The sequence below is a fragment of the Gouania willdenowi genome, chromosome 24, assembly GCF_900634775.1.
Source record: "Gouania willdenowi chromosome 24, fGouWil2.1, whole genome shotgun sequence".
NCBI lineage: Eukaryota > Metazoa > Chordata > Actinopteri > Blenniiformes > Gobiesocidae > Gouania > Gouania willdenowi.
Genome location: NC_041066.1, coordinates 15,035,147 through 15,049,457, shown reverse-complemented (window position 1 = coordinate 15,049,457; position 14,311 = coordinate 15,035,147). Strand labels below are relative to the sequence as shown.

Below are 14,311 nucleotides of genomic sequence, written 5' to 3'. Positions count from 1 at the left end.
CAGCATTACAACATTTACTAAACCTGACCGATTTCTCACACTTTAGTCAAACCAAATGACCAAATAATTAATCAAAACTTACTTAAGACTTTAAATTCAAAATATTTCCCTAAATATACCCCCTTATGTTGCTCACTGTTGTTGATTACATTATTTTTAAAAGAAAAAAAAAAACATTCATGTAAACTAAGGGTAGTGCCCGTCTGTGTGGTCAGCTGACACTGTCCGAGCCCTCCCATTGGCTATATTCTGGGCATTAGCGTGAACATGGAATGATGATGCAGTATTGGATGGAACATTATCTGCCCTTGGCACGGGTCAATATTATCACTGCCTTGGCTTTCTTGGAAATTCTGATACACTCAAGCCATGTCACGATATAAACATTCCCATGCACCAGAAAGAACAAAGAGACCAGATTTATTGTCTGACACTGATTTTGATTATTAAGAAATAACACCAACAGCAGGCATCTAATGGGAGCGGTGCACGACTAACCTAATGATATTAACTAGTACTAAAATGTACTTTTTTTATGTAAAGTATTTTACATACAAACCCAAATTTTAATATTGTGTACAATTGTGCAAAATAAACTAAATTGGCCTTGGAATGCACATTGATACAACAGGGGAAGAAGTATATCAAAATACAAACAGTAGAAATTTAATAAATGGATTATGGTGAATCTGAAAGTTTGTGTTTTTAGCAGTGAAAAAATGTGTTAGGCTTAAGTGGAGGTGAGTTTAAAATTTAAAAATTTTGATTTTATAATTAAATAAAATCCCTATTGAAATTAAATTAATCAGCAACTATTCTAAAACCTTGTTTAGTTGTTTAAGACAAATAAAAATCGATCTGTATAGCTTTTATTCACCCATAATAATTCCTTTGATGAGGAAGTAGCTCTACTTGTCAGACCAAAAAATAAACACAAATTTACAATGAAAAATAATTGAATAACTGAAAAAAGAAAGAAAAAAAAAATCATATTTTCTCATTTTTATTTAGTTTTTGAAATTCCTTTGATGAGGAAGTAGCTCTACTTGTCAGACCAAAAAATAAACACAAAATTACAATGAAAAATAATTGAATAATTGAAAGAAAAAAAAAAAATAATAATAATAATAATAATATTTTCTCATTTTTATTTAGTTTTTTGAGAGCGCACTTCTCATCATCTTGTTTTTACATTCATATTCAAACACAACCATTCCTTTTACACTGTTTAACGATGATTTTTCAGAGCAGTTGTTGAAGTTCTTGAAAGGTCTTGACTGATGTCGTAACACCCTCAAACGCTCGTTCGTTACGTCACTGTCGTAAAACCGTCTCTGCTGTTGCAATGGCGTTTGCTGTGACTGCACTTTACGGCAGCTGGGAAACCGAGGAGAAAGCTGAGACAGCCGTAACCAGTGGACTGTGTGTCACCTCCGACCCGTTGGATTTCTTCGTTATCAGTGACACGGGCTCGTACGCGAACTGTGTGACATTTAGCCTTGTGGATGCTATTCTGTCTAACATTTACCAAGCGCGGATTTCCTGCTTGATGCAGTGGGATGGCCACAGTGCCGCCTGGGCCTAGTAGCGCACTGCCCGCATCCCCGGGTGAAATTTCTGCTTTTCCCGGGACTGGGGGTGCAGAGCCGGCAGTGGAAGACGGGGAGCCGGTCTGCCACAGGGAGGACTGTGGTCCAGGGACGAAATCACAGCCCGTGAGCGAAGTAAAGCGGTCAGTCAAGAAGAAGCAGAAAAACATGCTAGCCAGAGCTAGCCCGTCGGCGCTGCACCTTAAAATGCAAGCCCGAGAGCAGCAGCAGCAGCAGCTGAACGGCCTGGTCAGCCCTCCAGGGGACACTGACAGCTACCAACACACAGGAAACCACCCTGACAATCCCGCTGTGTCCGTGGACTACTGTGACAGCGGCAACGAGGGAGCTCCAACCGCCAGGAACAACACGGAGCACTACCAGCACGAAGGCCACGGCCCCTTCACCAAAAACGGTAGTCACTCTCTGCTGGTTAACAATAGCATGAATGGCATACCGGCTTTAACAAGGACTGAGGCGGTCCACGATGGGAAACAGGAGTTCGACCACACACAGACACCTAGGCCTTACAGTGAAAACCCTCCACCCGCCGCGGGGCCGATCCCCGTCGACCCGCTACTGCAGCAGCCACCTACAGCCGAGCTGGCCCGGCTCGACCTGGGCAGCTTCCCGGGCCGAACCGAGGCGGACAGCCACGGGATCCGATACGTCCGCTACGAGTCCGAGCTGCAGATGCCGTGGATCATGAGACTCATCACTAAGGACTTATCCGAGCCTTATTCAATTTACACTTACAGGTACTTCATCCACAACTGGCCCCAGCTCTGCTTTCTGGTGAGTAGATGGAAGTAAAACATCTTTCCTCGGTGTAAAAATAGACTATCACCACTTATAATAAGTTAATCCATTAATTCCAGTTGATATATCACATGTAATGGCATTACTGGGTTGGGTGCAGCACTGTGTCCATGGATCCTAATCTCCTCCTGTCAGTTACCCACAGCCATGTCAGTGTCATGTTATGCACTATGGATTAACTCACAGGGTACAGGCCAATGTGTCCTATATCCATTGCCTTTTTTCTCAGTCATAAAAACATGCAGTTACAGTTACCAGATCGGATCTTGTAGATCTGATAGGCTACTGATCCACAGTCTGAGCCACAATGACATACTGCAAGCCCTGTGTATCTGATTGTCAAGTTAGGGTTTCCTGCTCTACATATTATAACTGTCCCATTTTTCTTTGTTTATCCTCTAAACCTCAAGGTCACAAACTTCCTAGTTTCTGTTTGCCTGGAAAGCCACATGTGACCTAATAGGAAGAGCAGTGAAATAAAGGTCAGCAGAGGAAGTGACTAGATTTAGCAGGCTGGCAGGAGACATATAGAAATACTCTAATCATAGGATGTCCCAGAACTTAATGTACTCTAGTATTATTCATTGACAATAGAAAAGTAAGTGTTTGATAAAGCACAGTAATTGTTCTTGCTTTTTAGATTTAAGATTTGCAAAAACCGCGGAGCAGTTTTTCTTAAATAATCTCCACAAGGGGGACTGTCAACGTATTTACTGGTTTTAGACACCTTATTCATACACATTCCCCATTAATCAGTTGTGTGTATAGTAGGCTTTACACCGATCTGATCTGCTATATTGGCTCGGCCGATATTTTGCATTGTAGGCAATTAATGTGATTGGCTCTAATGTCTTAATTTGTCGATCCGATCAATGACATCGTTGTGATGAAACATCTGTAGATGGTCCCTTTGTATTGTTTTATCGTCTCATTTACACCATAGAGTGGTTTACTCTATGTGACAGGGCTTTATTTCACTCACATTTGTGCACAAAGGTGAAAGCCTATGAGCGAACGGTCAAAATGTCTCTCGGTTGGAGCGAAGCGGCTGAGCACAGGACTTCTTCCCCAGTCTGCTGGCTCTGAAATCGGGGGCAACGTCTACTGTTATCACCTGTGTCTGTTTGTATGTGTGCGCGCGCTTGTTGTGTTTATTCAGCCCGAGCATGATAAAAGTTAGAGTACTCCTAAAACACAGCAATGCCTCCCATTTACTTTTGCTTTCATAGCGGACACTTTCATTTCAGAGTGGTGATGGACACTGAAGCATGCATGTGTGCGCGCCTCACCTCCACTGTGTACATGTGAATACGGACTATAAGCAACAGCAGGTTTTGCGATGCCACAGTCAATAAATATGTATTTGCTCCTAATGCTAATGCTGATGGAAGCTTCTTGTAGTTCCAGTGTGGTCTTTCTCCACAACTTCATCTCCAGCTCTTTGTAGTTGCTTCACAGCAGTCATTGAGTATGACATGGGACTCCTGTTTAATTCAACAGCTGCAATGTTTATTTTGCCAATCACTATAAAACGGCACAGACCTTATAATCGATCTGCTCCAGTCCCACACGCTCCCTCACTCCGCACAGTGGTCGAGCGACCTGGGCATTCATTCGCAGTTAAAGGGCCACACACACACACACTCTGACAACAAATGTTATCTTCAAGTCCTGCATGGAAATTCTTCAACTCTTCCACTCCCTCACAGTCACAAGGTCCCGAAAAATGGTACCGTTGGATTTTCTGTGAATCTATATCAGGTAGTACCAAAGGAATTTAATTGATGCCTAAAAAAAACAACCTGAATTCAAATGATCAGATCAGTGATTGTTTTTTTTAAACTCGCAGATTGGTGATCGGCCCAAAAATCCTGATTGTGTAAAGCCTAGTGTATAGAACGTTGTTCATTTTTTCTGTCTTAAGTTTAGTCAGATAAAACGAACTTCTACACACAAGGTTTTAAAACACTTCCATAACTACATTGTGTGAGAATGCGATACTTAACAAATCTGATCTCCTTTAACGGCCCCCAAACTTTTGAGAAACTTTGACGGAGATCAACAGAAGACAGTATGTTCCCCCAATTCTGATCTCAATTCAATCCCACCAATGCTGAAGCCCTATTCAGGCTGAGCGTTTTATTGCTCATTGAACACATTTCTTTTTACACACTCAGTGCTCAGCATCTGGAAGTGATGACATCACATATCCACACCATTATTGTAAATACGTGCAATAAAATCAATAGTTAGTAATGCAGTACAGCCTGTAAGGTTGTGCTAATACAACTTTTTCACTTCCGATAAGATATTGATATTCCATGCTTTGGTATCGGCCAATATCGACCCAATGTGATATCAGCAAAAGTCATACATACTTTTATTACTTAATTTGTGATGTAAAATGTTAGAAAAGGATTGATCAAATTATATTATTCACATCGAGAATAATAGTCAACAACGGTAGGTATAAGAAAAAGTTACCCAGGCCCTTAATAACCAATTGGTTACATACATTTTATTTTCTACAATTGTATAAAATATATATAAATGTGCATTAGGAGACCTTGAAAAATAACCTCAATAACTCAATAAAAACAAATTATGCATCAGAGTGTTTATATCGGAGATTTTAGGTGCGGGCTAATATAATCTGCTACTCTAGCAAATGGAAGTGACTGGATTTGAATTTGACAAGAGTGTTGTTTCAAACTTATGTACTGGTCACATGAACCTAAGGGATTAACTAGGCTACCTTATATCTATGCTGTTGGGTTATAGAAACACCTGTGATTCTGTACACTTGAAATAATTGTGCCATAACTGTGGGAGGGATGGGGAAAATGGAATAATATGAGGAAATTGAAGCTTTATTCTGGTGTGATGACAGGCCTGTGTGTGTAAAGTGATGTGAACGTTGGCCCAAAGCCTAGTGTGTAAGCCGAGGCTGAAATGGAGGGCTCTATTTCACTTCCTATCTAAGAGACTTCTTCAGTTCAAAATTGACAATCAGACAAGGATTTATAATACGTGTGTTTTTCTGCTGCAGGCCATGGTGGAGCAGGAGTGTGTCGGAGCCATCGTGTGCAAACTTGACATGCATAAGAAGATGTTCAGGCGAGGCTACATTGCAATGCTGGCTGTGGACTCCAAACACAGAAGGAAAAGCATCGGTGAGAAAACAAATATATTTATGCTAATGTACTGTGGGGATAAGTCATACAAGCTCTGAGCCATTTGACACGATAACAGATAATTAGTAAAAAAAAAAAAAAATAATGAAAATGTGTAGCTTGGTGCTTCATCAGGTGAAGTCATTATCGTCCTGAGTTAACTTGGCACTTTTTGTTTCAGGTACTAATCTGGTGAAAAAGGCCATTTATGCCATGGTGGAGGGCGACTGTGACGAGGTAAGCCTAACAAACTGATTTCAAATAGGGTAGACCCCAGTATAACCTACTTCAAACATTTTGACAAACATGATGTTTCTGAATTAGGACTACAGGGCTTTCGATTTTTAATCGTCACAGAAATTAAATTTGATTCCTAAAACATGCAATTATTTTTTTAATTTAAAAAAAGGAAATGTATTAATTTATACAAAATTCGGCAAACATGGCAATATGACACGGAATATACTCTTGCATGTTTTGGAACAATATCGCCTGTTCAAAACCACCCGCTGAACAGAAGTCATATCTCATACTACGTAATCGCACATGATTTCAGTCAGATATTTTTTTCGCACGCCTGAATTATAGAAATATAAAATTTATAACAATACTTAACCCAATAAGCATGTTAAGCAAGATTTTGGAAAGTTTATTAGCGAGTATTGACGTCTAAATGGGGAAAGCCGATAAAACGCAAACCAAATAGAAATCGGTAAGCTATGAAACAGAAAATGTAAATGGCAAATCTGAGCCTCTAAGAATATAATAATCTTTCACATTTTACAAAATGAACTTCCGTGGGTTTGACATTTGAGTACTTGGTGCATGCAGAAGTTGCCATAGCCACTGTGTCTAAACTTTCATTGTGTCATACAAACAATAGAGCAGTGTAATGTGACGCAGTTTTGTTCAAAGTCTTGATTAAAAAAATTTAAAATAACATTTGTTTCTTTTAATTATCTGAGTAACAATAACAGTAATCTTCACAAGATCAATGTTCTGTTAACAAATGCTTTCCACTGTTTTTTCATGTTCAACAATAACCTTGTGATAAATCAGAATATTCCACTGCTTCCCTTTGGATAGACACACGTTCTCTGTTTTCCACACTGATGTTATTCTCACAAGTAAAACAGCCATTTAACCACTGGTTGAGACCCTGTTTACCCTTTTTAGATATTGAGTATTACGATCAATGTGCGGCAGGTTGGTCCTCTGTATGTAAGCTGCGTATATTGTTGCTTTAGTTCTCAGCAGTTTTTTTTTTTTTTTTTTTTTTTTAAGATCCCTGAAGGCATAGCTTGCGTCCCAGATAATAAAAACATCCAGCATGCACCAACGTCTTAGAAGTGACAAACTAAAAAGGGTTTTTCAAAAAAGCGTACACATTTTATGAGACCTTCCACTTTCCTGCTATGGATAGAGTTTAGACTTTGGAGGTTTTCTAACAACATCGACCTTATAACTGGAGATATTGGATTCCTCGCTAATGCAACAGAACCAAAAAAGGTCTTTCTAGTGTCAACCTTTGTGCAGAATAACGTCTGACTCACAAATGGACACTCTACCTTACACAAGCATGCTTCTTACTTAACCTAATGCTGGATTTATGGTGACGCTACAAGCTTAAACTGACCAAATATGACAACAAATCCGCTGTTTCCTGTGGGTTCTAAAAAAAAACATTGGAATCCTTCAGATTTATCACATTTTTTGTTGGGAATCTAGTATTGACAATTGCCAAGTGTAACCCATCTTATAAACCTCTTCTTAGTCTGGTGTCATAATGACCTCATAGCCAAGGAGGTCTATCATAGGCCTTGGAGCAGGTTTGCTGCCCAAATACAGACCAAATAAACTATTTAATTTTCATTTTATTTATTTATCAAAAACAATACTTATTCATCAACATAGATAACTGTTCAAAAGCCATAATTAGCCCAAGATGGCCAATTTTAGTTAGGAAGTAATTCCAAATAATAATAATAATAAAAAAAAAAAATCAAAGACACTAAGTTGTTTAAAAAAACAAAAATATTGTTTCCACAAACTCATTTTTAATTTTCTACTCAGATTTGGTGGTGGTGTGTGATTTTAAGTCCATTCTGGTTATACACTGTCAAAATAAACTACCAGTATTAACTATAAACGAATATAGCCTAAGTTGTGCTGAAAAGAATGATACCAAACAGTGCAAGCTAACTTGTTAATATCGTGAGATATAAAGGCAAAATCAAAAGTAGTCAAAAATGTCAAGCTCTACCCTGGGCTCCAGAGGGTTAAGGTTGTTTAAGTAAAAACTTCTAAGAAATTCCTTTTATTATTTAAAATCCCACGTTGACTAAAACTGTTTATTTGCAAGATCATTTATCTGTAAATCCGCTGCATACTGTAAGAACTCAAAACTATGTCACAATGATAAATATTGTCACATTTTGACTTACAATGTTATGGAATTAACAAAGCAGCTTTCTTAAGACAACGTGTACAGAACTTGTTTTTTGACTGGGAAATAAGTGTTTGCTCTACCCTGAGGCTAGGTAACTAGATACTGAGTGTAGCTGAGATAGGTAGGTGTTTATGTCTGTGTAGTTGTGACCTAAACAGCAGGCTACATGAGTGCAGAACTTCTAGAACTAAGGGGCCCATCCCAAATGGTGTACAATAGAGCTATTGAGAGGGAGAGGTGCTGGAAATTCTTCTTTCTCTATTAGTGCAGGAAGTTGGTAAAGAAATGCATGGAGAATGACCCTCGCAATGCTCCCTAACCTGTCCTATACACCTGCAGGTTGTTCTGGAAACGGAAATCACCAACAAATCTGCCCTGAAGCTGTACGAGAACTTGGGGTTTGTCAGAGACAAGCGGCTCTTCAGATACTACCTAAACGGAGTGGATGCGTTGAGGCTCAAACTGTGGCTTCGCTAGAGGGACGCAGAGAGGCGGAGGAGGAGGGGGGCTGCTCCTGTGAACACTGTGGACTCAACGGCCTCAGCTCTGCCATGGTCATTTCATTCTCATACACTCATACACACACAAAACACCCCCGAGTGCACGTGTAACGCGTACGCACATGGGTATGCGTAGACGGCAACAACCTCCTTCAATTTCTGACCTCGTGACAGCTGTTGTTTGGGCAGAAAAGGACTGAAGTGAAAAGCCACCAGGTGTTTTCACGAAGGGGTCCCTGTGGAGTAAGGTGGAGACCACGGGTAGTCCCTGCCTTGACCTTTACTTGGGGGGGGGGGGCGGGATGACGATGTGACCTTGAAGCTCGTGACGACTCACTGACTGAAAGAGGAGAACCCGCTCAGGTGTCGACCAGCTTCTGAAACCCAAATGGACAAGTCGCCGCCCCCAGAAACCATCCCAGTCAACACAGACTGGGAATCAAATAACAGTGGAGTTTATTTTTGTGTTTTTTTTCTAACCCTGAAACTTGGGCCAGGGACAGAAAAAAGTTCTAGTATGACTGCTTGTTTGTACCATGCTCTCTGTGCGTGTGTGTGAGTGTGATTTTGACAGTGACTGGCTCTTTTTGGCGTGTGTGGCGTGGCGAGGTTTCACTGTGAGAAAAATAGATTTAGTTTGACTGTGTGAGGATGTGATCGGTCAGACTTGAGAGTGAATCGTATGTTGTTTTTTTTATGTTCCTTTCTCCATCTTTGCGGCGTGTGCAGCACTTGATGCTGCCGGCCCCGCCCCCTGCCTAAACGTACCGGTTTTTAAAGATATGCATGCGTTTATTTTGACATGTGTGCAGGAATAAGAGTTAGGATCCTCTCTCCTGTTTTGTTTGATGCAGAGCAGCTGAACGAAACAAATCACTCCACGTGCACCTCAAACTCTGCTCACTCCCCCCCCAACCCGCCCCGTCTTCATTACCTTTTATTTTGCTTGATCAGTCTGTGTTGTTGAATAAGAGCTTTTATTGTTGGAAACATTGTTTTACTCCCAAATGCACTGCCAGCTAAGACCAACCCCCCCACCCCGAATAGCAGAAAAATAATTTGAAAGTGGTCAAACATCTCCTCAGTTTACTAATGAGCAGTTATTACAAGTGCCAATCAGTTTGTCAGCAGCACCAACAGTCGTGGCCCACAACCCATATGCCTCAACCCAATCCTGCTTCGCCTTTGCAACGAAAACAGGGCAGAAACGTTGCAAATGCTGATATCTTTTTCTTTTTTTTTAACCTGCTGACTGCATCTGTGTGTTTTGATAAAATCAAATAATAGTCTAAATTTCTCAGATTCCTTCTTTAGTGTTTGCTTTCATTTTTTTCCCCTACATGCCTGCATAACCCCTCGCTGCTCAAGAGCAACTGTGTGCACAGCAACGCTCAAACTCAATGCGCAACCTAGAAGTTCCTCTTCACACTAAAAAGCCCCTCCCCCCTTATTTGTTTAATTCCTATAGGTGAAATGAACAAAAGGTCTGATGCACTACTTTGGAAATTGCAGCAGTGTGCATGTGACAGAATGAGTGCGTCGTGTGTGTCGTTTAGACAGTTATGTGGCTCTGCTTAAACTTTATTTTCTCTACTTTATCAGGCCCTACAAACAGGAAAATCCCAGGCTTTTATGGTGCTGCAGTTCAGTTCTGACCTGTCAGGGACAATGGGAACCTTTTTAGCACATCCAGAGTGGAGTTCATCCTTTATGTTGTTCTAAAGACGGGCAAAGTTGGCACATTAGTTACTAGCAGATGAAACCTGACACCTCAAAATAGGGTTATGAATGCAGTCAATTCAAAATATGCAATTGGATTTCTTTGCATCAAAAAGCAATACCTAACACTGCCACATGGTACTAAATCTGCTCCTAAAGAACAAAATGATTCACTGTGGTGAAGATTTGCTTATTTAAGGTTGGTGACACTACAGCATCTCATTTAATGTCAGGTCAGTTTCCTTTTTCATCAGTTTAGCAACGTTTTTACATTCAAAAGCCAAGGACTGGAAGGGAGAGTAAATGTTTACAGAGTTGCCTCCTACATTTTGGTCTACCTGTGTAAGTGTGAGTTTAGAACAACAGATCATACGGCTTCTTTCTTTGTTTTCAGATTTGTATTTGAGTGTTTTGTTCATCCAATATATTGAGCATGTCTTTGTTTTTTTTGTTGAATCATCTGTTCGATGGGGGAGGGGAGGTTGGGCCAATTTATCTGAGTGGACTTTTAATTAGAATTTCTGTGCTATATTTTTCCATCCATTTTGAGGTTTTTTTTTTTTTTTTTTTTTTAATGAAGAGCATATGAAAACAATCTAGATCCTCAAAAAAAACTGTTACCGTTGCTGCTCATCAACCACTGTTGAGATTTTCTTACTCCAATCTGCTTAAAATCAGTCAGATTTTTGACGTGTGGCCATTTCAAACCTTCTCGTGTTTTGATGTTGTTGCAGCTTTTCCTTTTGTTTCACGTGGACTAAGGGTTTGAATAGACGACGACTCGACAAAACGGCTGCATTTTAAGTTTCCAAACCTGAAATCAGTGGTTTTTGATTTAACTTCTGAGGGAAGGAGCTCTCCCATCACCTTCCAATATGAAATCCTATGAATCTGGTAAATCTATGTGGTAATATAGGTGTTAAAGCCTTGCGCAGAGAGCTCAGTGGTTCCTATTGTAACTCAGACTGAAGGGCTTCAGCGTTAACATCCGTTTCTTCTCTGACGACGCTTGTACTTCCATAATCAAACTTGACATGCCACTACAGTGTTCACAGCTGTCAGAAGAAGTTTGCATCTTTGTTTTGGGACATACGCTGTGCTATTCTACACCTGAAGGGCACGCTAGCGAACCACACGCTTAAAAGACGATGTCCCGACTCCCTCTCCAAGAATCTGAGACGTTGGTCAAATTAACGTTTGCAATGGCAGTCCTAAATGCTGTGGACATCACACTACCACCAACGACCCACAGGGGCTTCCTGCAGCAGTCAATCAGTCACCGTGTGTACAATGTGTGCAAAACAGGAGGGCCCAGAGGTTTTTGCATGTCTGCTTCCTCTCCAATTTTTCCCCCCTCCCCCGTCCCTCTCTCTTTGATTTCAAACCTGAAGTGTCTGATAGCTTTTATTTAATGTGGAAAAAAACAACACAGAAATAAATTATTTGATTTTTTTTTTTTTTTTTTTTTTTTTTAATGCTGTCAAAAAACAAGCAGGTTATGGTGTCTGCTGTTTGAAGGGGCTCAAAAATACAAACCTGATGATTGAAGGGAGTGTTTACACATATGAAAATACATTCATGAACAGTAAATTCTACATTGACAACATATACTGTCCACTATTACACGTCACAGTAAACAGTATTATTGCATATAAAGTGGCAGTTGTACATTACAAATGTTACAATCCATTTTCTCAAGACAAAATACTCTTTTTGATGAGATATTGTGACAAAATGTAACAGATAATCTTATTCCAGGGCTGTTTCTTCATTTTTGGGTTCTTTTTGTTTGTTTTTTTTTTTTTGCTTATCAGTAATTGAGATATTTTTTTACACTGTCAGATACAAATTCTACAGATAAAGCATAATACAGGCAAACTGATATAAAGTAGTTTCTGTTATTTTATTTAAAAAAAAAAATACCAGGATGAAATGTAAAACATCTTTATATCAAAGTGCCAAAACAAAAAGTAACCCAAAATGATTCATAGGTAGTAATGTAACACTCAAGCCCTAGATATTTTACATTTTACAGCAGAAATATGCAGGTAATTAACGGTCGTAAGAAAAACAAAAGAAAGCATTCATTTTAAGTGCGAACAGATTAAATTTATCAGTAATATTCCATCTGGAGAGTCCCCTGGAGACTAGAAAGCTCTATACATCTGCCTAGGCTGCATATAGCAAGAAACGACCTTATGTTTTCCTTTTACCAGCCTAAAGCAGTCCTTTCTAATGGCATCAAATCTGAATTCAACCGTTTTTGTGTTTAAACAACACATTTTCTACCTGTGACAATAAATGAACTTGCACTTCATTGTCCTCAGTATTTGTGCTTCTCCAAACAGCGACAGTCGGTAAAAAGAAATGTCATCCTGCACTTAAAGGAGATTTTGACAAGTGGCAATAAAAATGTGACATACTTTGTCGTGTTCTATTGTACAAGGAAGTTTTACAGGATGAGGATATACTTTGTGTCGAACTAACCTCAAAAACCAATAAACATTTGAAATGTTTTCTACGTTTTTAGCTCAGAACTTAACTGAATTGTATGTAGTGTTTTCTGAAAAGATGGGGAAATATTTGTTTTACAGCAAGACACCCGTCATCATTTTTTCAATACCTTAGCATTGTATTTTGGATTTGTCCTCAACGTTTACATATAATAGGAAAGAGAAGTTGCGTCGTCTTTGATTGATTGCATCTGCAAATATTAATAATTAGGGAGAAATCATCAGTAACAAAGTTGCTGCTAAACGTTTTATTCAATATATCAGCAGGGGGGAAATTTGGATGCACAAGAACCAATTTAACACTGTTAAAAGCTATTAGTTTTTTTTTAATTATGTTTTGTATTTATCATTAGTGTCACTGAAAGAACTTTGGTGTAAAACTCATTATTTTGAGGGGAATAAACTTAAATGAATAATTACAAATTAATAACTACTTCCTTTTCCTCTTGTATTTACTCAAAAATATTAAATACCACATTAGACAAAACTGCAATCACTTCCCATTACCATTATTATGAACAGTTTTAAATTTTAACTATTTTTTTATTTTGTGGTTTGTTTTTTTCATAATTTTTCTTTTTTTTTTTTCAAACAATTTTTAGTACAAATTTTATAAAAAATAAATTACCAAAATTATTATTAATAAAACAATCATATAATGTGTCTGATATTTTACTTTTAAAATTTCAGGCTGAATTATGGTAAAATTTGATGATTTGATTTATTTCTTACAAAATGCCCTCAAATAATGATGTCTCACCTGAACGATACAGGATGTAATTTGATTGTTTTAAACAATGCAAATAGGGGTATGGTTAATATTCCTGGAAAAGCAGCTGATTTGTACATTTTTATTGTGTATATGCACTTGTAGTGTGTATGGGGGCAGTTCAGTGCAGTTATTTATGATCTAGGAGGTGGTTCTAAGACAATTTTTATGATCTTCTCAAGTCTGCACTCTAGTTTCCTCCTTCAGTCCGAAACATTCAATTTCCCATTTGAGTGCGTCTCTATGATCTGTGATCGTCTGCCCTGTACCCTGAGTAAACTTGGATTGGCTCCAATGCACAGTGCAAGAAAATTAGTATTACCAGAAAAAAGCCTTTGATTTCCAACATCAAAGTGGTCAGAAAACTACGATTATTAAATTCCGTATTCATTATGACTCTCCAACCTCTCTCCAACTCCAAATATGACTCATTATAATAACACAGTAAACAGGGACATGGGCGGGAGCAGATTGTTTCAATTCACAAGGAGTTTCATTCATGAATAGACACGTTTGGTAAAGTGAGTTTCAAATACAACAAACCACGTTTTGATGTTACTTTTGACCATATTTACAGCAATATCAATATTAAATCTAAATCTAAATGTTAAATCTAAATGGAGAAATGTAAATGTTAAATATAAATTCAGCATAAGTTCCGAAAGAAAAAAAAAGCTCACCAAGGCAAACAAACATTTAGATTTAGATTTAACCTTGACATCATATTTTTTAGGAGAAAAGTAAATATCAATATTAATATTTAACATTTAGATTTAATAT

The 14,311-nt window shown here is 38.6% G+C and overlaps 1 protein-coding gene across 1 annotated transcript; it reads left to right on the top strand.

Annotated features, from left to right (window-relative positions):
• The first annotated feature begins 1,338 nt into the window (after nucleotides 1-1,338).
• Nucleotides 1,339-12,004, top strand: naa30 (N-alpha-acetyltransferase 30, NatC catalytic subunit). Its single transcript, XM_028440059.1, has 4 exons — nucleotides 1,339-2,384; nucleotides 5,458-5,581; nucleotides 5,763-5,818; nucleotides 8,370-12,004. Exons 1-4 carry the CDS (start codon nucleotides 1,560-1,562, stop codon nucleotides 8,505-8,507), a joined length of 1,143 nt encoding a protein of 380 aa, XP_028295860.1. The 5' UTR covers nucleotides 1,339-1,559; the 3' UTR covers nucleotides 8,508-12,004.
• Nucleotides 12,005-14,311: the final 2,307 nt, after the last annotated feature.